This window comes from Pezoporus wallicus, unplaced genomic scaffold, assembly GCF_028554395.1.
Source record: "Pezoporus wallicus isolate ANWC-B61680 ecotype Strahan unplaced genomic scaffold, APGP_CSIRO_Pwel_v1 contig_6155, whole genome shotgun sequence".
NCBI classification, from domain to species: Eukaryota; Metazoa; Chordata; class Aves; order Psittaciformes; family Psittacidae; genus Pezoporus; species Pezoporus wallicus.
The window spans coordinates 596,609-623,869 of record NW_026637610.1 but is presented as its reverse complement, the minus strand read 5'-3'; the positions used below and the strand labels follow the sequence as shown (position 1 = coordinate 623,869).

The window sequence follows — 27,261 nt, the reverse complement described above, 5'->3', positions numbered from 1 at the left end:
TCTCTTCAAATTCAGTGCAATTTGTTCAGCAGAACAAACAATGTGACAGGACTCATCTCACGTAGAGATTGCCTATATGACAATGTGATTGTGCCTTAAGTCTTAAAAACCTTGCAATAGCCTCTCCTCTTCCAAATGCACACATTTGAAACTGTTCTAATCCCTACCAATAAACCTCCTTTCAGATCCTCCTCTTTTTTCATTGTGGAGTTGCATGTAAAGAGTATCTGATGTGGAGCAAAAATTAAAACTTGGTTCTTGGTAGAGCTACACTGGTAAACACACCAGGGGAGACCTCTGAACAACAGAGGGCTCTTTTGTGACTCCAGTTTGGGAAAAGCCTTTAAACAAAGTATTTTGTATTTAGTACAAAATATATTTTGTTGCTCCATCAATACAGAGAAATCTGGGAAGTGCATTGCTATCTTGTGTCTTTTCAGCCTAGCCAACAACAGTTAAGAAGCATGCTTTATATAAGCAAATACCCAAGATATTGCACTCATGACTTAGTACAGAAAGGGAAGCAGCACATTTTGATTCTACATCAGATGTCGCAGAAGTATATCTCTGCTTCACGTCTAAAAGCATATACTGACTTCAGATTTCAGTTCTCTCTGGAAACAATGAGCGAGTTCTAAATGAGAAAGGAATAATCTTTTATGGAAGAGATTTACAGGTTATCACAACTGAGAAATGTTCTGTGAAAAAATACATTTGCATAGCTACAAATCCTGCAGCATAATTATTTGGTTAGAGGTTTTGTTTAAACGACTACATATGCAGAGTAGCTTGTTTAAAAATGCAGTTCCCTCCTTACCTTCTGCTAGTTAAAATGCATTTACTGTTTTCCAAAACTGATGGTAGGTTGCTGGCAACACAACTGGTTGGTGCAGCACAGAGGTATGGCCTCCTTGTTCATATAACCAAATTCAGGCAAAATAGAAGAATAGAGCAGGGGGGTGGAGAAAATCAGGCAGGTAATGACCATTTAAAAAAAAAAAAACCAACAAAACAGAAAAATGAATTCATGCTTTAAATTTCATTACTAAAGTAAATGTCCTGTAGCAAATAAACCTTCTTCTCATAAGACAGGAGGTGGTTCAGCACTGGCAGACATGGAAAATCTTATATTTGGATGACGCATATCTTGGAGATGTAGATTGCAGTTATTTAGGGCTGGATGTATTCAGGACCTTCCAATCACAATCCCGTGTTATCTTTTCCTCCTCTGCAGTCCTTTCTCACATATGCAGGTTTTTGGACGCAAAGCTGTTAAGGAAAATAAAGTGCTGTTTTAAGACTGTACCTGTATTAACAGTGAAACCACAGACTAAAATGAGGAAGAAACATGTCCATTTCTCTTTCCATCTCAGAAGGAAAGCTAACCTACTCTTCTCAGTAATGTTTCTTACATTGACAGTGAGCGTTGCCAATTTTTTCAGTCCTGTGGAACCACTTTCCTGGGGAATCTGGTCTGAATTCAATGTTGACACTGTTCTGAGTAGGAGGTTAGGGTGTCCGACAGGAGGGGACCACCTCTGCGTTCTCCTCCAACCCAAATTATTCCAGAAATCATTCCACAATTCCACAAACCTGGCCATCTGTGGCTGATATAAGCAAGTTCTACAGAGGAAATGTGAGGCAGATGGCAACAGACAGTCCTCAGCTGCTGACTTCGGAGGCATTCTGTGTACTTAATGTTTGGACAACAGATGTGATGGCCATGGCAACGACACCTGTTCACTACTGGACATAAGCTATGTTTGCACTGGAACCCAGGATGTCATTACAACAGGCACAGAGATGTTCAAAATACTTTTGACACAGCTAGTGCTAATATACTAACAACTTTGAAACCATATTTGCACAGGCAATGGTATTTCAAATCCTTCTCCTACAGAGCTGTTATGAAAAAAACATCAAATAATTTCTGTAACACTTTCTAGAGGAACTAATTGGAGAAAGTGTCATGTTCAGGAGAGAAAACCAATCATGAATATACCAGCTTGGCTGAGAATTTGCAATGTATTTAAGGAGCTTTTCTGAGTAATTTACAATGAATGACTGGGACTCTTCAGACTATAAATACAATCTACTCTTTCTCTTCATGAAAAAAGAGGTTGTCTTTTTAATTATCACTTTGTAAGAGAAAAGACCAACCAGAAAGACAGTGGGAGGAATAAAGTCAACATGTTTTACCCCTTGTTACACTTACAATTTTGGATTTGCTTGAGGAGCAATAAGCAGCTGATTCTAAGACACACATGCATCATCTCTAAAGCTGCTCAAAAGGCCAGTGAGGATGCAATGAGCCTATTATTCCAAAAGCTCTCTATAAAGCTGTACAACTGACACCAGGTTTATCTTCAGGCAGTTTCTTTTCTGAGGACTTCTGTGTATGTGTTAGTATACACTATGACTATATGCCACGTACGTCTTTGATTTATATTGTCCACTTTCTGATATAGAACAAAAATCCACTGGAGTATGACATTCCTGGTTTGCCTTTCTATAGCAGAAAAAAGTAGAGCTAATTCTATAAAATAGGTGTAAGTCTCCCATCTTTTCCCAGTTTAGGTCTATAACAATGTTCACTACCTATACTGTCTCTGTAGAAAGTGAGAAGAAAACTGTAGAAGACGGAACTAACCTGGATCAGCCACAGCCTGCTTCTTTTTGCTGTTTGTAACAATCTCATTTTCATTCATCATTCGTACATCCTGATCTCCCACATGATTGCTGGAAAGATTAAAATCAGTACAATAGCCAAAATAATCAACATTATGAGAAGTTATGAGATTATGCAAAAGGTTACCAAATAAGTTATTTAAGTCCTAGAGGCTGAACAAAGCTATGAAGCACAGCCACATTATGTGAGACTGTCTAGAAAGGAAAGGCATTCTCTGCCTGCAGCCACCTGAAGGATTGATTTCTTGCCAGTTTTAATTAGTGGCATTCGTTCAGGCACACATTCAAATAGAAATACCATATTCACTCTACAGTTTTCATGCCTGCCTACACAGCTGGAACTACCTTAACCAAAAAGAGAGATTTTAAATCAGTGCTGTTCAAAGACGGTATAAAAATCCCTATATGGAACTTAACACTGTTTTGTAATGTTGATATAGCATTATCTGAAAATTTCCTGAACTTAACAAAATCCATTCAGTGTGACAGGTTTTGTTTGCAGGCTGCTGCAAAATGTGAATGATTTCTTTTTGGGAAAGAAGTAGTAACTTCAGAGTTAAATGAAATTAAACAAATTGCAGGAAAAAAAAACAAGTGAGCTGAATTGAAATTAAAGAAAACATCACTAATAACATCTTGCTCTCCTATAGACAAACACAAAACATCCATGCTTTTGGAAAAAAAATAGATGTATTTTTCTTCTCTTTACAAATACTGCACAAAACAGGTTTTTATTTTTGGAGAAAAATGTCCCTCAAACTGCCAGAGTGAAAGAGGGGAACCAATCCTGAAGTAAATCAGAACAGACACAATTGGTGATAATATCAGACTCCAGTTCGGGGTTCATAAAATATTGAACAGTAACATGTGAGAGAGAATAGGCCAAAATTAGAGGTAACAACACACAGAAGCTCAAGAGCATTTTCAAAATGGAGAGATATTCTCCAGCGTGTAGCAAGGGATTTGTTTTCTCTCACTTACGTACCTATATTTTAGTAGGCTAGTAGGTGAAAAAGAGGAAAATAAAATAGCAAAACCAGGCTAAAAAGGAAGACCAAGAAAGCTTCTGCACAGAAATCTAGAAGAGAAGAGACTCAGCATGTCCTTGATTAGAAACCAGATCAGTTTGTGTGACACCAAAAGTATGCCCCTCTTAAAACTAAAGCAACGGATATAGGTCTTACAAATATATGGAAAGGAAGTTGTGTGAAAAAGATCTGTGATTACAGCTGGTGCTCCTCTGCTTCCAGTAAAATAACTTTTTTCCTAGAAAGATATTAAACTGAAGAAAGTCAAGGTTCATTTCTCCTCCTTCTCCCTATATCCCACTGAAAAAAAATTCTCGTGTTTATATTTCCTTAAGACATTTTCGTTTCTGTAACTTTTTCACTTGAAAAACTGTCTACCTCCAAAATTTACCATGGCAACACAGCCACTTGTACAAAAACATGAATCTAACACAATACATACAAACAATAATAATTTATTTCAATATCTGACAGTACCAATGGCCAACAACCAATGCTTTAGAGAAACACAGGAAAACAAACCCCATAGGCAAATGTGAACTTCTGTTCTTAATCAGGACAGTTTATGTCCCTTCTACTTACTTTTAAATATTTGAATACTCTTCTGAATGAATCATGTGCCATTTCTGAATGCAAAACTTGCCCTTTATTCAAGTGATATACATGCAAGACATTCTATTTGTTAGCTGTGTAATGTATAAGTGCTCATTTCTATAAGCTTTCAATTTTTCATTTTTCAATCGCATTTAAAATATTCTTTCAATCTTCATTTTCTTTGCTAGGGACTGGTTTTTAGACCCTATCAATCCTGACCTTCTAAGTATAAGTGTGTTTTTCACTGCATTTCATCTTATTTTCTGTGAGATGCTTAGTGGTTTCAAAATGTCATTCCTCTGAATGCAATTCATTTCTCATTTAAGAAGTTAATTATTTTAGAATGTTTATAAAAGGAGAATTCTGGTTCCTTAATTAGTACCTGTGCCAAATCAGAGGATTTTCTTTTCTTTACTTTTGATGTTTGATTCCTTTAACATTTTTTTCTTCCATGTGATATCATTGGGATTTACTATTTTTTCTCTAAGGAAGACTAACTTTTTCCTTTTGTGATTATTACTACAGGCTTCAATGAAAACATATGTATATATGACACACAATTCCCAGTAAATGCTAAAAATGCCTGCAAATAAAGCTGGTAATTTGGTCCTAGTACCTAAAAAAGCTATTGTTTTTTTCTCATTAAGTGAGGCAGAGTATGCTTTGGGAGGGAATTTTCTATAGCAATATGCATATTGCTGATACTAGTCACATTAAAAGATCTTTTGAAAACAAGATTCTTTCTCCCAGTCAAGATCCACTCACATACCTAATAACAGTTCTCTTCTCCTGATGGCAAATCTTCTCATCATCTGTAAAGAGAATGGTATGATACCGGACCACTGGATCACAGGTTGGTAGGATGCCTGATACTACATGGTTCACCATATCCAGAATCCCATTGTAGACTAGCAAGTCATCCACCAGAAGCTAATTAAGAAACAAACAAACCAACCATCTGAAAATTAGGCACTGTTTTCAGCAGTTGTCTCTATCACTTAACTAGAAGTCATTCTGCCCTGTTTCTCTCACAAGTTGGGTCATTCTAACCCCAACATTCTTTGATTCTATGATTAGTTTAGCTTTTGTTCCTTAAAACTTCCATTTCTCTCTATTCGCTGCTGGGTTTTGATGTTGGTTTTTTTTTTCCTCCAAGTTTTTTGTCTTCTCACTGATGTTTCTAATGCAGCTTTCAAGTAGATAATTAAAAATGTATTTCATGCTTTACATAATTGCTGTTCTATTAACTGGAGTGAATCACTCCTAAATCTAGGAATTAATGAATCCCACCTCACTTCAGCTGTCTAAAACTTGGATTTGTAGCTTAAGCTAGTCTTCCAGGCCTGCTCTACAGTCTACAATCTTAAGACAATTATCTAAGAAAAAAAAAACTCAGATAAAGTGTTCCTTCCCTGGACAAGAAAGGGAGGACAGATGACTGGCATAGATTAGTCATTTCAATACTAAATGCATAGTTAAACAAGATGAAGCCCATCCTTTGAGATTATATGGAATCACACTTCAGTAAACTGTGAAAATAAGTACAGAAATCAAGCAAGATGACTCACCAGAACATACAAAATACATACAAAAATTACTTACACCAAATTCTCTCACGCCTCTCTGAGGTGTTTTGGCATAGTTCCATAACTTGATCATCGACACAGTAGTAGGTACATCAAAAATGACATATACCCTATTCACCTATAATAGAGAATTAATTTATATTTAACCACACAAATTCCCCAAAGAAATGCAATTCTCATGCATGTTGAGTAAAGAGCTCCACATTTAAAGAGATTTAGCTAGAGGACAGATAACTGGTTCTAAGGATTTATGTTCAGCTATCAACTCTGTTGATAATTCACAGATGCCCCTACCCCAGAGCTGCCCTTTCAAATGTACACGTAACTCATCAGAAAATGACATCTGCACCTGAGTTTGTCATCCTGGACTGCTAGTCAATTAGAGAAGGGGTAGAGAAACACATCAACCAAATACAGACATGTGCCTCCGGATAAGACAAGCTAGAGTCATTCTAGTCTAGTCTGGTCTGGTCCAGTCCGTTCCATTCTATTTCATTCAATTCCGCTCCATTCCATTCCACCACATATGAATGGAATTCACCTTTCTATTCACAAGACTCAAATTTTGCTTACATCCCCTGGCTTTGAAAGCTCTTGCAGAAATTTTGCTGGTTTTGTGTGAGAAACACTAACAGGAGTGCAGAGCCCATTATCCAGCTGCTTGCTGAACAATTATTGCTTCGAATATTGTTCATTTTACATTCAGTGACATTAATGTCAAAATGTTAAGACCAAAGATTAGGCTGTAGGAAACCAATCCTGCCTATTACAGTTAATTCTATGCTACTCCTTTTATAAGCTACTATATCAAATTTAGGCCAGTATATCTTAAGCTTCATCTCCAGTATCCTGTGAAGCTTTAATCATTTGATGCACTGGAGAAGATATTATTAGTTGTGTTAAATCATTATGCATTTTTTTAACTAAAGAAAGGTAAATGTGATCAATATAAATGTTTATATCTGTAATTTTCCAGAAGACAATTTGGGCACAGTCTCCAATTGCAATTGTCAGTCTCACAGCAAATGACAAATTTGATGGAAAATATATTGAAACAAATAAAATTACTATCAATAACAGGGAAACAAAGAATTCAAATTGTATTTACATTAGTAATAAATTTGCAAAAGACAAAAACATTTTTAGAATTAGAAAGGAGAAGATATTCAGAAAGGAAAAGAAAAGCTATAATATAAAATTCCCTTAAAGCTTTCAAACCTTCCAATATAGCAAGGAGTTAATTCAGTTTTCTAGGCAACCGGCATGTTTCAAAGCAGCCTAGCAATGAGGACGTAAGCATACACAAGCTTTGGATCAGCATCCCAGCTACAGAGGATGATCACGAATAGACTGACTGCTAAATCCACTTGCACTTCCTGGCTGCACAACCATGGAAGATGGAAAAAAGAAAAGTACTATGTGGATCTTGAAAAGGTAAAATTTGCTACAGCTTAAGCACTGGAAGTGCCATTAAATTGCTTACTCTTCCCTTCTGTATATCACACTTTATCAATTTACCCTTTTAAGGCTGATATCTTATGTTCTTCTACAGTACTTTGTTGTCAGACACAACAACACAAAACTGTGCATGCATTTGTGCTACAACTCCAGGTACTGTTACTTTCCTTTTTACCACAATGAAACAGCCTCTGCAAGCATGTCTTTTATAAGGACATGAGCAAACTCAGACTGCTGTCAAATCATTCAATCATGATGCTAAATGGACATCTGAGCATTGCATCAAATTAATTACCAGGATTCAAGCTGTGGGACCTACACAGTAGGAGCTTCAAGCATTTCACAGAGCTTCCATTTTCCCAAGAAATGCAAGTGGTCAGTATTCCCAAGTACACTTAAAGGCTTTATCTTAATTATACCCACTGCATTACAACATATGATGTTGTATGAAGTATTTCTGAAACTGACTTAATTCTTTGCTTTTAATATTCTAATTAATAACTGTAACACACAGAGTAAGGATTTTTCCAGCACAGTAAGCTACAACATATCACATGTCAGGTTTACTTTTTGCTACTTCTGAAATGCATCCTCTTCTAAGAAATTAATACATATAAACTATGTCCATAACAGGCCCATAAAAATGTCCTCTCCCAAAACAGGTCGGAACTCATCTAAGTTTATCTACTTTTCCTGTCTAGACATTTGATACCCCATATTTTAAACCTAAGGCTTCTAAAAGGGCTGAATCGCTTCGGGCCCTAGGACATGAAATACTGTCATCTCTAATTTATGAGTTTGAATTCAATACAGATAATGAGATTTAAAAATTTCTTACTGCTGGAATAACATTCATTGCTTATTGTAAAAACAAATTTAAGATCCCAGTCCACTCCTGCTTGAAAGGTGTTTATGCATATTAATATGCATATTAAATTCCTTTGTCAGTATCTTTATCATACTAACTGAAAAAACATCTATGCTAGTCTTGGAAATTCTGCTGTTGCACCATGGAGACAGAAGAAGATTACAAACCTGGGAAATCTGTACTGCTGCTATCTGTGCAGTGAAGAGAAAGAAACTGGAATAAAAAGAACTTCTTCCAAAAGGCAGTGATTTAGCATCATTTACTAGTATCAAATTCACTTTAAAATTATGTATGCTTCCCCTTTCCTTTCTGCTTCTAGCTACATCTATGCACATCAGTAAAATAGAATGAAAAGAGAAAATATACCAAACCAGGAAGAACTGGTGCAAGCCACATATGTCTGCCATCAGTTGTGTCATTCACTCTGTCAATTAGTTTGTCTGGAGTTCGAACGTCTCCAGAGACATCTTCTAAAATGTTAACACTATCTGGAAAAGCAGCAATATCTGAAAAACACTTTAAGGGTAAATAACCAAAAAGGACATTTCAGAAGCACCATACTTAAAAGTTCATGCCTGCTTTTCTGTGTTCCATGAGCAACCATTTGCCACTACAGCAATAAAATGCAAAAATACTCTAAGCCCTTCACATGGGTAGCTGAGGAAATTGGGGGCACATTTCCAAAAGCAGGGCAACCCTTACAGATTCTGGCATTCAAAATTATTTAAAAAATAGGAATAAATTAACTAAATGCATTTATTTCCAAATTGGTATTTATGACTTCATCAATAAAGTTCCCTTATCAGGAATAGACACTTTCCAGGGGTTTGTGACAAACCCCATTTTTTTAGCATGCACTTGTGAAAACTTCTCATATGAAATACATCTGAAGAAACATATAATTCCAGGAGGCAGTCATCAGTCAGAGTAGGTTTTTCTCAAGTTCCTCAAGGTTTGTGACAAAACTCAGGAATTGTCTAATAAAGCCTGCTTTTGGTTTGAGAGGAAAAGATTAAACCTGCTATTGAACAGACTGCCTATGGAACCAGATTTTCTCTCTAAGACATTAATGTTAAAAATATATGTTAAAGACATGCAAAGAAATGGGGATAGATGGCACTTCCTTCAGAATTATAAATACCTAGTAATCCAGTTTGAGGGACATTAATGTCTCCTGTCCTGCTTTCTAAAAGGCTTGAGTCTGCAAGTATTTACAAAGAATTTCAGGAATAACACAGCAATGCCTCAACTGTTTGAGAAAAGCTTGCTTCAGGCTCAGTGCTCAATTATCACATTTAGTACTGCACCAAGACAAATATGCTCTTTTTGAGACCCTAATATATCCAAGCAACACTACTGCACAGGCAGAAACAAGCCACCATTCAAAATGAGCTAAGGTTATCTTTACCTGGCATTGTATTGCACTGTAAAGACAGACCACTTAAAAGCTAAGTTAAAGATCCCTTGTTCTTAAAACCAATTTGTTACCATTTTTCGATTTCAAAATGCTTCTCCTCCATTACATATATTCCAAGTTCATCATGTATCATACAAGGTACAACTAAAAATAGCACTCAGGAAAAAGCCTTTATGACGTTTTTCATTGTGTCCTCTATTTATTAGGCAAGAAGGACCCTTAGAGATATACAATTTATGCAGCATTCATGCTCTTTATCCTTTCTAGTTGGCTAAAAAACTTTTTCTTCCATGTGACTGAACTACGTGAATTATATTTTAGGGTATGAAGCTTTCAACTCTTCAGAGACTTTAGCTGATAAAGAGCACTGAAGTGTAATCTTGATGACTATGAATCTTTCAAGCATGTCCTTCATTCCCTCTGGTTACCCAGGGAACACTGAATTAAATTCAAAGTCTCAGCCCTTACCTTCACAACTGGATTGGGTGTCTAGAACAGCCTACAGCTCCAGAGTTATGAAAAATTTCTTTCTTGTGGCACAATGAAAGATTCCACAACAGAGCTCAACCTTTCCTTATGAATTTATAGCTCAAACTTTCTGGTCCTTCCATACCATAGAAGAATACACATTGACAGCAAAAAGTACCATACCCTTCTTAAGCCTTCCCTTCTCTAACCTTGTCTTGCATTGTTGCATCCCATTTAGAGAAGAAATATTTTGAAAATATATAGAATACAGTAAAACATATGGAAACAAGTATCATCACACAAATACTGAGAAATACAAGCAGAGTAATTGCATGGAATAAAATAGCATTTTGGAAGAAGTAGCAAGTGATGCCATATGGTAATTTGCCAGGGAGCAAACTGTGTATCTGAAAGGGATAGATGCACTGGGTCTGTAGAAGGATACTGTTTTCAGTTAGTAAGATTTGGTCTCCATGTTCATTGAACAACTCAAGTCCATTCAAACCAATGTAGTATGGATCACCCCAACTTGTCAGAAGCTGAAATTGGAAAATAACTAAAAAGCAAAAAGCTATTAAGGAAAATTCTGATACTTTGTCTAAACAGACTATTTAATTTGCAGTTTTCAAAATTACTGTGCAGGACACATCTTGAGGTTAGACACTTGCAGTTTAGGAGAATGAAAACAAAAAATATCAACTTTTCACTTCTGACTTCACTATGCCTAAATCTCTCTGAATAAACTATTTTCTATTAAGACATGAAGTTTGCCTTTTCTGTCACTGAAATACACACATGAACATCTGCAGGTGGCACAACTAGTCAAAAGTTTATCTATATGTTTACATATATAAATATTCACATATATGTATGATGTTCATATACGTTCTTCCATCAGATGAAGAACTGTTGAGTTAGTGTGTGTCTTACCTTCTTGTACACTGCAACTTACTAACACCACAACTCCTATTTGTAGTCTTTACTGCATTCCTACATTTCCTGAATATGCCTTTGCCTGGTTTTGAATTATATTGGTGATAACTGGCCAGTAAATATGCCCCAAAACTGAATGGCATAAAATGTAACGATGGAGTCTATGCTGCCCATTTTGCTAATGGAGCACCCATTTGTTTCTCTTTGCTCTATCCAGACACAGATTGTCATGAAAGCAGCAGGGAACTTAGTATTGCTGAGATGTCATTGTCTCCAAACTTGGTTAGAATAGCCTAATGGATTTAAAAGGCCCATCAGCTAGATGCATGGCATGATAGTAAGCATTATCATAAATGACTGTACTTATCTAGGTTTAAAAAAATCACAAGCATTAAGAAAGATGGCAAAAATATCACACAGTTCTAGTCAACCTTAATAAAGATATAAAATGAAACAAACATACAAAGAAATGCAAAAATGTGAAGACTACTTCTAGCTTTCATACGCTGGCTCAACTGTCCTAATGGGCCTCTAGCTACAGCTTGGACGGACTACAAAAGGCAGAAGAAAAAGCTACCAGAGTATCTGAAAACAGGTCACACATTCATATATTATGTTCCCATTATTTATTCTTAATTCATACTTACTATAAGCCTTCCTCACATTCTTGGTATCTTGTTGATTTCCTACAGCACCAGAAATTGTTGGATCCAAAAAGCTCAGGACTCCATAGCATATAACTCTAAAATATTCTATATGACAAGTAAGAAAATGACAGAGAAGGATACAACCACATGGCATTAATGGTGCTTCGTAGTCCATACTAGCTTGTTCCATTCTCTTTGAACCAGTCCTGCCAAAAAAAAAACAAGACAAAATGGTTCCTTTATGTACCCTTGGCTCATTCAGGAAGGAAGAGAACAAAACCAAAGAACTAAGCCTCCACAAATACCAGCCCCTGATCTCCCTGCCTGTAATTATGGACTTCACTGTCTTCTGACCTCATGAAAACTGGTTAACAGCTTATAGTTAAAACCCAATGAAACATTATGCTCTAAGTACTTCATATTTTCACCCAGGTGACTCATACAGTTAGCTTCAACAGAGAGTATGAAAGAATACCAAACGGTTAAGAGAAATGGTGTAGATCAGATAAAAAAAAAATCCTACTTTACCTCCTTTGTACTTTATTAATGAGCTGGGGCTGCAGATAGTCCAGAAAGAGAATTTCCTGGGCAAAGTCAAAGTGGCAGTTTCCTGGTCCCTTGCGGATAAGAAAGCCCTCTGGTGGGGAGATGCTGTGGCCATCCAGCAATACATGGACTACCTTAGCCTTAGTTAAAATAACATAAGATTACATGACATGACATAGAATAAAATAGATCCAAACTAATCACATTCACTTCAGAGGCTGGATTAATTTCTATAGTTTTGTTATACTTATTTCATTCCTCTATAGTATGACATCCTATGGCAAAAGAAAGCTTAAACCAGCAGACACCAGCTGCAACACATTCTGCAATTTAGAACATCACAGCTGACACTGATAGGGATGGGAGAGGTGAGGATTTGGTGGACAAAAAAATAAATAAAAATGCATTGCAGAGATCCTTCAATTACTTCATCTCACTAGATCTTAGTAAACTGAAGCTTCCTTTCTTCACCAAAAGGGTTGTCAGCCTCTGGAACAGGCTGTCCAGTGGAAGTCATCATCTCTGGAGGTATTTAAAAGACATGTAGATGTGGCACTTAGGGACACGATTTAGTGGTGGCCTTGGCAGTGCTGAGTTAATGGTTGGACTTGATCTTAAAGGTCTTTTCCAACCTAAATGATTCTATGATTCCTGAGCCTGCACATGAACAGAACGGAGAGACTCAGCTTTGAAGTCAGCATATGTCACAAAGATGATTCAAAGAGACAATTAGAGTCATCAGGCACCTGAATGCATTGCTAGATCAGGCCTGATTGCTTAGCACTGGCTGAAGCTAGCCTTTAAGAAATCACAAAAGCTGGTGCTCTCTCTCAAGCAGACTCTTTTGTGTCTCTGTTGCATTTATATAAAGGCTGTATTTATTTAACTTTGTGGCAGGTGGCACTTGGACTTTTCCAGGATCATGCAAACTCATCTACCAAGCAGTGCTGTATGTTACCTAAGGGCATATGAATACAGAAGAGGTATCGTGCCAGGCAGAAAGAATTGAGCCTTGTCCGCTGCATAGATGCATGCAGGTCTTATACAATTTCTGAAGATTAAACTAAATAATTCAGGCATACTTATTCAGATGATGCAGGAGTCCTGGCCCCTTCACCCTCCCCCATCAGCACCATCTGGTGCTGTATGCATGATCCCAGCCACGTAACAATTCCATCATGCAGCAACAATTATCACTGCATCTTGCCCTGAAATATGTTAAATATAACTTAGCATTAATCACAAGCAGCATTTGTTGCACTAACTACTCGTCTTTCACTACCTACTGGTAAAGGAAGGAATAATACATGTAAAATACAACAAGACGGCCTTTAACTAACACTGATTAAAGCTTATTAACTAATAGATTGAACCAAAAGAGAATCATTTAGTTAATGAAAGACTTAATTTAGTCCAAAGATACTGTGAGACAGTTTTCTAATCTCTGGATTTTATAGTGACTGATATATCTATGCTAATGTAAGGTTAACTTAGTTTTGTATGCGAATATTTCATTTTCATTATTAGGGTTTCTATTAAAAATAGACATGCAGTATTTATGGTGAAGAGTCCCATTTCAGGTGTCTGAGAAGAACTAAAAACATTCAGAGTTTTATGCAAAGCCCACATATTATCAGTGACCTGGTATTCATAACAGTTCTCATATTCTTTCCATTTGTAAATGTTTTTTTTTATTCCATTACAATTTCATACACGCAATATCCCAAAAGCAGGTAATTCCCAGGAATATTTTCTTTGTTTTGCTTTTTATTTTTGGTTGGGTTTTTCACAAACATTTGTTGATTTGAAAACCTCTGGTATTGTACTAGGCTAGAAGAGGTGCTCAGTACATTTCCAAACAGCATGAAGACTAATTAGGAGGGAATGTCTGTATGACTACCAAGTATGGAGAAAGAATTATTTCTGGTTTCATCTTTAATACATGTGGGAGCAAAGAACGGAAATATCTTTTCGTATCAGAAAGTCTTCTGCATGCTACTTTCCAGCTGAATCAGTCAGCCAGAATAAGGAAAAGAAGTGAAAAATCCACTGAAATACACTTCAGTTTAGGAAACATGTATTGAATGGGACATCTAGAGACTTAGAGATGAAATCTTACCTATTATAACATAGCTGCTTATATTTATGTGTCCTTTACAGCTCTCATTTCTAAGTAATTTTCATCACCCAAGAAGGCACTCAGCCATCACACACAGCATTTTACAAATTGCATAACAAAGCTCTCACAAGGTAATATTTCATAGGGCTGGAAATAGCACACAAGTCTTCATTTTGACAGTTCACTGCCATTACCCTCTCATACTAAAGCTGTGAATAGAATCCACCAGTCTACAGCTGCCTAGGAAATCATTAGATCTCTTACCCAGGGACTGGTTCTTCGAATGAACTGCAATACTTCTAGAAACAGATGTCATGATGCCCTAGGTAAACACTCTACAGTCTCTATACCGTGGCCAAGCAGATATCTTGCATCTTCAGTTTTCCAAATATTTTTTTCATCCTTCTACAGGCCTGTAGGTATGAACTCCTCATTTAAATTGTACCCACAAACTGTTATGGGACCTGCTATGCCAACTGCAAGCTTTAGCAGACTCACTTCTTTTTTCTACCTAAGCAAAGTAAACTGTGTTTTTTCTTTCTTTCTTGGTTTTGCCTCAAAAAACAAATTCCATGTTAGATTCTAGGGATCTGGGTATTTCTTTCCCTCCTTTAATCACTGAGACACGTACAGGGAGTTGATTTGGTATGAAAATTCATACCCTGCCAACTCCCCCCAGCTCTACATGCTGTCATATGGCACTAGATGGATGTCCCTTTGGTCAGTTCAGGTCGGTTGTCCTGGATATGTCCCCTCCCAGCTCCCTGTGCACCCCCAGCCTCCTCGCTGGTTGGGTGGGGTGAGAAGCAGAAAAGGCCTTGACTCTGTGTAAATGCTGCTCAGCAATAATTAAAACATCAGTGTTTTACCAACATTATTCTCATCCTAAATTCAAAGCACAGCACTGTAACAGCTACTAGGAAGAAAATGAATTCTATCCCAGCTGAAACCAGGGCAGAAATTTTAATAAAAACCCCCTTGTTGTTATACAGGGGGTATGTTTAGATGGTAAGCTCAACGTGCTTCTTAACCCTGCCATGTGTCAAACACATTGGGTTAATGCCATGTATTACAAAATTGGGTGCCATATGTTAAAGTCTTTAAATCAATTGTGGCTTCAACAAAAGATCTTACACTCTGGCCCTCTGGGAGTCCTTGGCCAGTCTTGGGCACTCAGCAAGATCCCATGCTATTAAAAGATGCCAGGGCTCTTGTTGTGGAGATGGAACACCTTGCCACACATTTATGTAGTGTTTGTATTAAAGTAATTCCTGGAGGGTAAATTTACACAAAGAAGCAGTTCTGCAACTTTTGCCACTGACTCACCCAATCCTAGGAAGAATCCATGCCTCTGACTTCAGTATTTTTTTTTCCAGAACTGATCCTTTTTGTCCTGTCTCTCTCTAGTTTAATACATACCAACATTTTTCTTATCTATTGACTTGAGTTTGACATCAAAGATGTAACAGTTATATGTCAAGGGGAAAATCAGGAAACAAATGGATTCATAAACGTTCTATGCCATGAACAGCAACTTCCTCTTCACTGTCATTACAAATGCATGCATAGCTTCTGAGAATAAGCAGGGACATGATGTAACACAATCTCTCAGTCAATTCCAAGAATCCAATATGAAGAACATATAAACCAAGCAATTTGACAAAAAAAGAGAGGAGATATGTTATACAATTTTAGCTAAGCTAGTTCACTAAGCTGTTTGAAGATGTCAACTTTCTCTAATAAACATTAGAGTTGTAGAGACTCTTCTTGCTTCTTGGAAAAGGTAGTATCGTTTGACTGACCTTCTATAAGTTATCTAAACAGAATTTCTGTTAGAGAATGTCCTTGTTCTGCCACTCCCTGTGTTCTAGGAAATAATCATATGGTAGGCCTAAATACTGGATATTTAAAGGATACCACTTCAGAACCATATATCTTGAAAATAGTATGTGTCTCTTAGAAAAATCAGCCAGGAAGACTTCTTTAAACTATCTCTGGCTTTTTTTCAATATTTGCTGTTTGTGGAGACAGAAATGCATTATACCTGCCACAAAATTCAGACTCAGACAATCTAGAAAGATTTATGGTGTTCCATTAAGGCAGCTACATTCATTCATCACAGTACCAATTTTCCAATGCACTACTGTATATTTTTGCTGGCAGTGCTCCTTTGCTTTTACTTACCCCTCTATAGGTATCCTCTGGAGATTTATTATAGTTCCAAAAGCGAAGCCCTGCAATACTTTCAATTTTATCAAAAAGGATAGTGAGCAGATGATCTTCTCCAAAAGAGAAGGGAATGAGCCACATATGGTCATCCTCTACTGTGATATTTGTCCCATCTATTAACCTACAAGGAGAAAAATCCATTAGCTGCAAAAAGGAAAAGTTTGCTTTTCTCATGAAAATCAGGAGCTTTACTAGTGTTTATTTTTTTCCTATACGTCACTTACAGCTTCCAGGTCTTACTGTGCCCATGTGTATGCAATTAAAAGCACAATAAACATCAGAAATAGTAGGCAATTGTTGAATTAAGGACAATGGGGAAGAAAAGAGCAGTATTTCTTTTCGTTGGGTCTGTTTGAGGAAAAACAGAAAACTCCTTAGGTTTTGCTGTGTGGTCAGGGGCAGGCAGAGGAAAGCTCAACTACCTTTCTACCAAAATGGCCAAAGGCAAAAGGCTCAAACACAATATAACTTATTAATATAGTCCTATGCCTACACTAGTATATCTGGCACTCTGCAGTGTGTTGCCAATGCAACTATCATGAACCCGACAAGGAGATGGATGGCAGCTGGATAACCTGGAGAAGCAGAATTTGTTCATACCCTCCTTCATGCACACAGGCATAGTTCTACTTTTTCAAAAGAGCTTTCTACCAGTGTGACAACATCTTTTCATAAAAGCACAGACTTGAAGCTGCCTAAAGTTAATTCCGTTACTTCCTCAGTTTGGAATCCTGACTTTATAGTCTACCACAAACTATGGCATACAAATATGGAGTAAAAGAGAATATGAACTAATTGTCCCCTGTAATTACTTTGGTAAACCATCCAATGTACTTACTATTTATTTAAAAGTTTAATGGAATATGAGTGCCAGACTTGGAAGCTGCTTAAAGAAGATTTGAATAATGACTCTTTCACAGAGAAGCCAATTTGGGAGCCCATGAGAGAAGATGTAACCCTTGACTTGGTCCTATATAGTGCACAGGACCTATTCCAAATGCTACAGTTGAAGAGCACTGTAGTATACTTATACATGCTTGTGCCCAAAAAGGTTCCTAAGCAAAAATTACTAAATACATTAAAAAAAAAAAAAAACAACAAAAGAAAAACCACCCCAAAATTAAATCATTACACACAACACAGAGAACATGAAGGGATATCATACTGGAAGTACAGAACACATGTATCCCACTTACTAAGAAACATGTTGGAAAGACGGAGGACTTGAAAAATCAAAGCTAAACTGGCTCAGTGGCAGGATAAAGAAAGTTATTACAAACCATCTTTCAACAAAATTCATGATCAGAAAACTCTAACTTGATTGTATCATAACTCTGGAAGTCTAAATTCATATGCACAGGCCAAAAAAGAGTATGAAGGCTAGCAAGCAAAAGGTACCATAAATAAAATTCCTCAAATACATCAGGAGCAGAAAGCCTGCCAGAAATTCTGTAGGATCAACAGACAATGGGGCTGTAAAAGAAGCATTCAGAGAAGGTAAGACACCAACAGAAAAGCTAAATGGACTCTGCAACTGGGTCCATTATGGTGGAATATGGAGAGAATCCACCACCAGAATCTCTTCATCACAGGGGATGTCATGGGAAGATTTCTTAGATCTTGATGCCTACAGAGAGATTTTCATACAAACAGGCAGAAGAACTGAAGAATTATATACAAGTAAGTTTGACATATGTGTAAGTCAGATTAGCAGAAATTACAAAGTTAGTGTATATGTAGATAAAAACAACATTCTAAGGAAGAATCCACAAAGACATTGAAAAGTCCTAATTCATAAAATTCACAGAGCACAAACATGCCAGAGGAGAGGATTACAACTGAAAATACCCTTTAAAAGAGAGATACAACTCAGAAACAACAGGATGCGCTTCAATATCAGCCAAATACCATGTCCTGTCCAGGCCCATACCATATGATTTCTATACTGCTATTTAGGAAGTACAAGTTAATTTGAGAAAGTATACTTGTCAATGAATAAAACTTTATTAGAATTACACCCAAAAAAGGAAAAAAAAAAAAAAAAAGCTGTGGAATTACCAACAGAATGGCACCTGTTTGTGCAATTCCCTAACACATCCTCACACTTTGCTAACTTGAAATTTTTCCTTGAAGTTAACCAGAAAGCCTGCATAAATATCATTGCATATGCATAGACAGATGCTACAGAACACCCACATTTCTGCCTAGAAAGTCCTTAGCAGAGATACCAACCAGGCATGTTGCCATCTCCTAACTCAAGCACCATCTTTTGGAAACATCTCATTCATGTTTCTACAACAAGCTGTTCCTGGGTAGCTTGTGACATCCAAGAATGAGCAGTGGTGGTATGAAAATCATTTTGCATTAACATGTGTTAGAAGTTTATATAATTCAGTAGCTTTATAAAGTCTGATGTAAAATGCCTCTAAAATCAATAAACAAAACCCTTTGTCAAAACAACAGGCACAAATATAAAGGAAGAGCCCTGTAGAAAATGTTTGGAGAATCCAACTCTTTCATTACTTACTTCTCTAATGTTCTGGAATCTCCTGCATACTCTGGAAGATCATTCAAGTCTTGGGGTGAAGCAGAAATCTGTTCTCTACTTATTTTTAATGCATGACCATTCTTTCCTATCACTTCAAGTCCTGTCAGTCCAAGGTAATGACAGTCTCCCCAAGTCATGGTGAAATTCAGTTGCAGGCCTATATAAAAGAATATAGATATTATCTATACACATACTGAGTAGTTTGAAGTAAGAAGCCAATATAAGCATGCATGCAACCTCCAACAATTAGCAGTACATGCATTTCATTTAGATTATATAACTTGCTATGCTGTATTTGAATACTTCCTGGTCTTCATGCTTACCTCCATGTAATAGCACGGTATCTTCTGTAAACCTGTGATAGACCCCCTTAGTGGGGCTACCAACATCTTGTTCAATCTTAACTATACAAATCCCAATAAATCATGTTATCAAGTATCTCATTACTTAGACTGCAGACAGACAGTAACTGAACGATACATTTAAGTAGGTACATGACAGATTTTGTGATTATGCAGACAGAGAATAGACCTATTAGTCTGAAGTCTATCTATCATTTTTTGTCAGATAAATGACTATATAGAGTCATATAAATCCAGTTTCTCATAAATCAATAAATTGATAGAGAACACTAACTTGTAGTTAAATCAAAAAACAAATATGGTTCACTAATGTGTCCTCATGTCAAAACCGGACATACGGAAGTATTTTAACGGTCAGCATTAGTGAAAAACAGCAATGTTGATTTGCTTGCATCTCCAGAAAATAAATAGGAAAGAAAAACTGGGCAGACAAAAGATTGTATGTATATCTTCAGGTTCACCTGTTTCATGCCTTACTGAAAAAAAACCTAAGTAGCATATACAGATTTAACAAGTGATATTCCAATCTGATCAGGCTCTATGAAAATCCATCAGTGTAAATTAAAATATCTTTTATTTCACACATTAGAAAAGCCCAGAAATAATCAGGTTGGATAATGTCTAAAGAAGCATCATTTAGTCATGATGCCCTGTAAAACAAACAAGCATTAAAACTATTAAGCCATGCAGCCCAATTACCTATAAATAGCCATAGTAATTTACACAAGACTTTCTTGATATACACATAAATTCACTTGGCTGTTAAGATCTCATTAGCATTTGCAAGGACACTAAGAAATAAAGAGTTCTATTAGCTGACAAGTTTGGAGCTGTGGCTACACTGATATTACACTATTCCCAAGGCCATTGCTAAGACTAAATTTGCTTCATGTACAAGTGTGCAAGAGTTCTCAGGCAAAACCAAAGTGTATTTTCAAACAAAAGGGAAAAGATAGGGGGAAGCAGCTATCCACACAAGGTTTAGTATCTACATCACTGTATCAACGCCTTCATAGGTTCTCAAAATGATGAAGGGTGGAAGGGCCCTCTGAAGGCCTGTAATCCAACTCCAAGCTCAGAGCAAGGTCATGAGATCAGGTATCTCAGGAGCTTCTCCAGTTGAAGTCTGAATGTCTCTAAGGCCGCCAGATTCAAAATCTCTCCAGTGTTTGACTGCCATCAGGGTGAAAAAGATTTCCTAATACTTAATTGGAAATTCGTGTTTTTCTACCTTGTTTTTTCTGCTGCCTCTGAACCGAATCCTATTACCATGCCTCAGAATAGCCTGGATCTGTCCTTTCTATGCCCTCCTGATAGCTATAGACAGCAAGAAGATCTCCCCTTCACCTTCTCTTCTCTAGGAAGAATAAACCAAAGCAGGCCTTTCATGCTTTTCTCACACATCAGAGACTCCAGCTGCCTATCTTGGTCATGCTCCTCCACCAGACTTGCACCAGTACGTAAATTTTCTTCCTGTTCTAGGGAGCTCCATACTTAATAGTACTCCAACTACAGCCTCACAAGTGCCAAATACAGGGAAAGAATCTTTTTTCCCCTGCCCTGCTGGCTGCACTCTTAGATCCCAGGAGGCAGCTGTCTGCCTTTACTGCAAGGCCGCACCGCTGGCTCATTTTCAACTTGTGGTTTACAAGGACTTCAGACCCATCAGTAAAAAGCCGCTCCTTAGCTAGTTGGCCCCCAGCCTGTCCTGTGGCAAGGGTTTTTACATCCCACCTGCAGGTCTGTGTATTTGCCCTGAATTTCATGAGGTTACATTGGGTAACATCATGACATTATCATTTATTCAGGCCTGCTGAGGTACCTCTGAAGAATAGCCTTGCCTCCAGCTTATCAGCAACTCCCCTCTGTTTAACATCATCCACGACCTTGCTGTGATTGCACTTTATCACATCATCCAAATTCTTGAAAAAGAAAAAAGACATTAATCAGTGTAGACTATGATAGCATTGACCCCTGAGGGACACTGCTAGTAACCAGCCACTAGCTGGACTTTGCACCAGTAACCATCACATTCTGAGACACTATTTCTCCTTGGCATCATGACTGGTAAAAAGATGAAAGAGAGAAAAACTACCGACAGCAGGTCAAGGATACAAATCCTCAGTGCCTCCATGCACAATTTATTACCAGGAGTTCCAGGTGAAGAGGGCAGTATTGATCCTAAGATTTCCGTAATTCCCACTAATTCCCCCAAACCAGAAGAATCAAGAGCACTCTCACCCCAAGTCTAAGGGACCACTCCACAGAATCCTGTTTCTCTTGTGCTGATGAAAGAACCAGGAACTGATACTGAAAATTCTGAGCCATCCAGAAAATAATTTACAGGCCCACAGAGAGTTGTTTTAGTACAGGATAAAGAAATCAGGTACTTTAACTATGGATATAACGTTCTGGTCTAGCTTTACTGAGGGGTTTCTGTTGTCAATCTGATCTGAGAAATTCAGTCTTACATAAATACATAGGACTGGGAGAGAATTACTGCGTAAGGGGCAGAGCTATTACAAATCCCATTCAGGGACTAGGCAAATGGCTAGTGTTATTTTTCTGAGATTAAAATCCAACTGTTATGATACAATGTTCTAAAAGCCATAGTAACAAAGTAACAAAGCTTCTGCCTTTGTTTACTGCGGCCTTCAATTAATCTTCTTTATTCTAGACCTGACATCTGTTACAAAGTTCTGTACAGCTCAGACAATCAGATCCTCCATGATAAAATGTTAGGGGAGAAAGTGGTCAGGCAAGAAGTAAATGTAAGAACTTACATTTTCCAGTAAATATTCCTGATTCCTTGGGTACATATTCAGAGAGAGGGTCTGGCTCTTGAACCTAAAACGTAAACCAATAGATGCAATGAACATATATAACATATATACATTACAGGCATATTGTTTATAAAGGGGAGGAGGCTGGTGGTTTTGTTTGGGTTTTTTTTCCTGTTTCTTAATTTTGCTGGGTTTTTTTTTTTGTTTTGATTTTTACATCCAGCCTTTTGTATGTCATAGAATCATAAAATCATAGACTAGTTAGGGTTGGAAAGGACCTTAAGATCATCTAGTTCTAACCCTCCTGCCATGAGCAGGGATACCTCGCACTAAACCATGTCACCCAAGCCTCCATCCAACCTAGCCTTAAACACTGCCAAGGAAATCTCCTCCTTGCTTCACCAGTCAGGCTGTCCTGCAAAAAAGGAAAACATACCCCAAAATGTAGATCACCTGGATGCTTAGAAAGTCAAGACCGTCAGTTTGGTATTTTTTTGTTAGTGCACATAGGAGTATTAAATATGAGACTCCCTCGTGTGGGCTATCTGTTCAGAAAGAGTCTAAAATTCTTAAGTCACTCTTATTTACCTACGGACTGCCATGCAAACGATAACATGCTGTATTTGCATACTGCAAATACATTGCAGAGACAAGAAGTCTGGGAGGAAGTTAAGACCTCAGACAGTGACACCACAGTTTCTTCTCAAGGCCAGAGCAAATGAGCAAATGTGCCCAAAAGCTTACATTTGCTCTCTGACAATACTAATTAATAGGTTACGCTATTCAACATAGCAAAGCAGAAAGTTAATAAACAGATGATAAGATCTGCTGATCATACTGGGGCAATAAAGTTATTAAAGACTAAGGAGAACTCCAAAGGGTTCAGACAGACTTAATTTCATTGAGTGAGCATGATAAAATGCTTAATTATGTTCACTACAGGCAAATATAAAAATGCTACATGTGAGGAAAACAATCCTAACTTTACATGTACAGTATTAGGCTCCAAACAATAGCAGAATAGAATGAAATCTTTGCATTATTTTAAATAGTTCTACAAAAAAAATTAGCTCAATCTTCATTAGTAGTCAAAAAGCCAAATAGGAAACTCCAGACTCCTAGTGCAGATTCCTTAACTACAGTTTCATTTATCACTCGAGGTAGACTCTCTGTCACCAAGAATACACCAAATGGACCTACACTGCACCTGAAAAAAGAAATAAAAGACTTGTCAACACTTTTCTCTTACTGTTATATTAGATCTCTGCAGTATAACCACTGACATCCTGGATCTAATATGTGTATGCTCCCAGATGGCAATATACTTCTTGTAGTAGCAAATGTCCTTGAGGTAATTAAGTAGGTGAAACTGAGCAAGAACTGTGCACTGAAATAAATGCATATAGATAATCTACAAAAGGTGGAAAAAAAACCCTCCCACTGGGGGTACCTTTCTTGCAAAACAGTGACTCTGTCTTTGATGCCTGATGGCTTTTCCTCAGAGCAACTTAAAAAGACCAGCCTGAGAATAAAAATTTGCAACAATACTATCAAAACCCATGGATGCAACAAAGCTACCAGTCTTACAGAAGGCAGAATAATACCCTCCTTTGCAGATCATAAACCACCTGTGCCAAGCCACCTTATCACCTCTTTCTCCCTCTTCCTCCTTTATTGGCTACTCAGATTCCTTCATTCCACTGGTGCCCACTATCTTTTCTTTCAGATATGGTCTAATTTTCTACTATTTCAACCACTTCAGCTTGTGAACACTGTCCTACCTGTGTCGTAGATCCTTATGGCTAGAACAAAATACCACCATAGTACAGGAGTTCTTGGAAAAGCAGTAAAAAGTAGAAAGTACTACCATGGTCCCATGCTTAACCATAATACACCACCTTCCGTGTGACAAGTAACTGAAGTAGGACTAGCCATTCTGGAAAACAGAGATTTAGAAGAGACTGTAGCAGAGGGGCATAAACCTCTTGAGTGGCTTGAAGAAGGGAATCAGAAATAATTTAGTTTCTTCCAAAACAAAGCCTAGGGGACATTAAACGAACCTAGAGACAAACATAAAGAGGTTCTTTGTGCTATGCAAGTTAAGCTGGGAAACAACACAGAGCACGGCAAGTTGTACAAGTGCATGCAGCTTCAAAAAGCTAATGGATGAAATAATGTAATAAAAATCCATGGCAGGATACTAAACACAAATGTGAAGTCAAAAAGTCCTTGTAAGACAAATTTCTAAGGGCTGGATGAGTGTTTCAGAGAAACGACACTGCATGTTTGCTCTATTCTTTCATTCTCCCTAGGCATCCGCTGTCGGTCATAGTCAGAGTCAGGTCAAACACCCTATTTACCGGTCTGACCTCCCATAAAAGTTGATGTATTAAGGTTTACTGAAGTTACGGGAAAGACAGATGACCATGGATAATATTAACAAGAAAGTAAGACACTTCTTAAGAGCTTTTCAAAAGTTCTGTACTCAGTGCAGTAAAACACTGTTTCATCCACTGAGCACACTACAGGAAAAACGGGTGAGTGATCAACAGGTAGAGACATTTTAAACCCAATACCAGTCTGAATTACAGTGTTATGCTGGGGAAGACAAATCATCTACTAGATCTGTATCATTTTATAGCATAAGCATCCATCTACAAAATCTTGATGGTACCAGCAAACACAGAATGAGATCAGAGAGTTAAATGGCTCAGACACAATAGCTTTTGTCATTCCACTGCTGATAGAGCAGGTTTCAGATTTAGAAAGAGTATGAAGAACACCACAGATGAAAAACAAAATAAAAGGCAGGGGCTCCAAACAGCCTAGGTCTAGGCTTCTGCAAAGGAAGAAGTCTTGGTGAATGCTCACAATAAACAAGCAGTCAAGAAAAGAAAGGTGAACTTCAATTTGTGTCCATGAAATCCTGCACTGCATAAGGTGTCTGAACAGTTTAAGATACTGCAAGCAAAAAAGGGAACAAAATTACTGTTGCCAATGTTAACTAGTGCTAGAAATGTCAAAGGGTTAGGGTCACTGACTCATGATTGTCCTGGGTTCAGCAGTAGCAGTCATTTTTCTCCATCTTAATAGCTGGCGCAGTGCTGCGGTTTTGACTTTAGTCTGAGAACAACACTGATAACACACCGATGTTTTCAATTGTTGCTAAGTAATGTTTACCCCCATCAAGGACATTTTCAGTCTCATGCTCTGCCAGTGAGGAGGAGCACGGGAAGCCGGGAGGAAGCAAAGACAGGACACCTGACCCAAACTAGCCAAAGGGGTATTCCATACCACAGCACATCATGCCCAGTATATAAACTGGGGGGAGTTACCCGGAAGGGCTGCTCAGGTCGGGCTGGGTATCAGTCAGCGAGTGGTGAGCAATTGTATTCTCTCCCCTTGTTATTCCCCTTATTATTATTATTGGTGGTAGCAGTAGTGGTTTTGTGTTATATCTCAGTTACTGGATCGTTCTTATCTCAACTGGTGGGAGTTAACATTCTTTCAATTCTCCTCCCCATCCTTCCGGGAGCAGGGGGAGGAAAAAGGAGGGAGTGGGCAAGCGTGGTTCTGAGTTACCAGCTGGGCTTAAACCACAACAATGATCTTAACAGTAAGATCAAATTCCAATATTATGACATCTTATAAGCCACCAGAAGAGGACAAAACAGAACATGAAGGCATGACAACAGCATAAGGCTCATTAGGAACAATACATCACTAGGAGCATTTTAGCAGAACCAACTGGAATTTAGATTGATTCAGCTTTGATGTCCTCACAGACTTACAAGTAAGAGTGTGTTCCCCTAGAAACAGATAACCTCATTGAAGCAACAGTAGGTGCTCATGAGGATTCTTCGAAAGCAGAAGATTTGATGGAAATCAAGTCAAAGACTGCCCCACAACACCCTGAGCAGAAAATCTTGCAGGATCTTTGCTCAGACATAGAGCAAGACTCCAGTGCTTGGAAATACGGCCTTCCTCCAAGTAGTAAAATACCTACTGTATGGAATAGGAAAAGAAAATTTTTATACTGCAAAATGCTCACAGACCTGTGCAGATGCTAGTCAAAAAAGGAAAGAGGAAAAACTAAGGGGAAGGTTCAGAGAGGGAGTTCCTTCTCAGATAAAATACTTCATCTGTGGAGGAAGAAACAAGCAAGAGTACACTCTGTGTGAAAAATATGGAAAAAATCTTTGGTTTGGAGTGACAGGGAGCACAGCTACTCATTATATATTAACTCTACGGTAAAAATCACTGTCAGTGCTCAGGAGTACCTCTGTCAAATAGAACTCCCTTGAATCTCTGTCCGAGTAAGCAAAGAGAGAAAAAAAAAAAACAACAGTATAGTCTTCCTTGTAGTCTTATTAATCATTGAGGGAAACAAAAATTTTGAGCACTTTTGGGGCTTCAAAAATTTGAATAAATTATTGAGCTGGTGAAAAAAAAGATACCTTCAAAACAGACAGAGAGCTGTATTAGTCCTTCTGCAGAGCTTTACTCTACCATGGAAATCAGTGTCTACTACTTCCATGTCATCTTTCAGACAGACATTTATATGGAGTTCTGAACATAGAGGCCCCTACCTGTTGATTTTCTGTTCTTAACCCTGCTTGTGTGAAAGGTCTTTCATCTCCCTCCCTATCAGCAGTTGTTGGCCTCTTTAACTCTTCCTCGTATCTCAAGCAGCTGGCATTTTCCATTTCTCCATCATATGTCTCATCATAGCAGTATATAGCTTCAAGAATGTCATCATCCGTAGTGAACAATATAGTATCCCCAAAGTGCTCTGGAGCTGAAGGCAACACACAGAATAAAATACAGAAGAATATATAGAGTGATAAAAGTATTTTTGGTCCTTCTTACATTTAATTTGCTATAGTTTTTAAAGACAATAGACAGTAAATTGATACTGACAACTGATGTAATTAGTATGTTCATTCTCAAATTCATACTGCACAGCAGAAAAACCTGCAGAACTTGG

At 37.7% G+C, this 27,261-nt stretch overlaps 1 protein-coding gene across 8 annotated transcripts in view; it reads right to left on the bottom strand.

Moving 5' to 3' along the window:
• Positions 1-342: 342 nt before the first annotated feature.
• The window catches only part of KATNIP (katanin interacting protein), a 60,738-nt gene continuing 33,819 nt past the window's right edge, over positions 343-27,261 (bottom strand). For 7 of the 8 annotated variants that reach the window (XM_057406583.1, XM_057406584.1, XM_057406586.1 and 4 more), the window contains 12 exons: positions 26,864-27,072; positions 22,275-22,338; positions 19,109-19,286; positions 16,537-16,702; positions 12,216-12,373; positions 11,829-11,893; positions 10,553-10,663; positions 8,589-8,728; positions 5,913-6,014; positions 5,080-5,240; positions 2,651-2,739; positions 343-1,269 (listed from right to left, as the gene is read on the bottom strand). In XM_057406583.1, coding sequence (XP_057262566.1) covers positions 1,214-1,269; positions 2,651-2,739; positions 5,080-5,240; positions 5,913-6,014; positions 8,589-8,728; positions 10,553-10,663; positions 11,829-11,893; positions 12,216-12,373; positions 16,537-16,702; positions 19,109-19,286; positions 22,275-22,338; positions 26,864-27,072 — 1,499 coding nt within the window. In that variant the 3' untranslated portion in view covers positions 343-1,213. The remainder of the gene's footprint in view (positions 1,270-2,650; positions 2,740-5,079; positions 5,241-5,912; positions 6,015-8,588; positions 8,729-10,552; positions 10,664-11,828; positions 11,894-12,215; positions 12,374-16,536; positions 16,703-19,108; positions 19,287-22,274; positions 22,339-26,863; positions 27,073-27,261) is intronic. The other variant, XM_057406589.1, reaches the window with a different exon arrangement.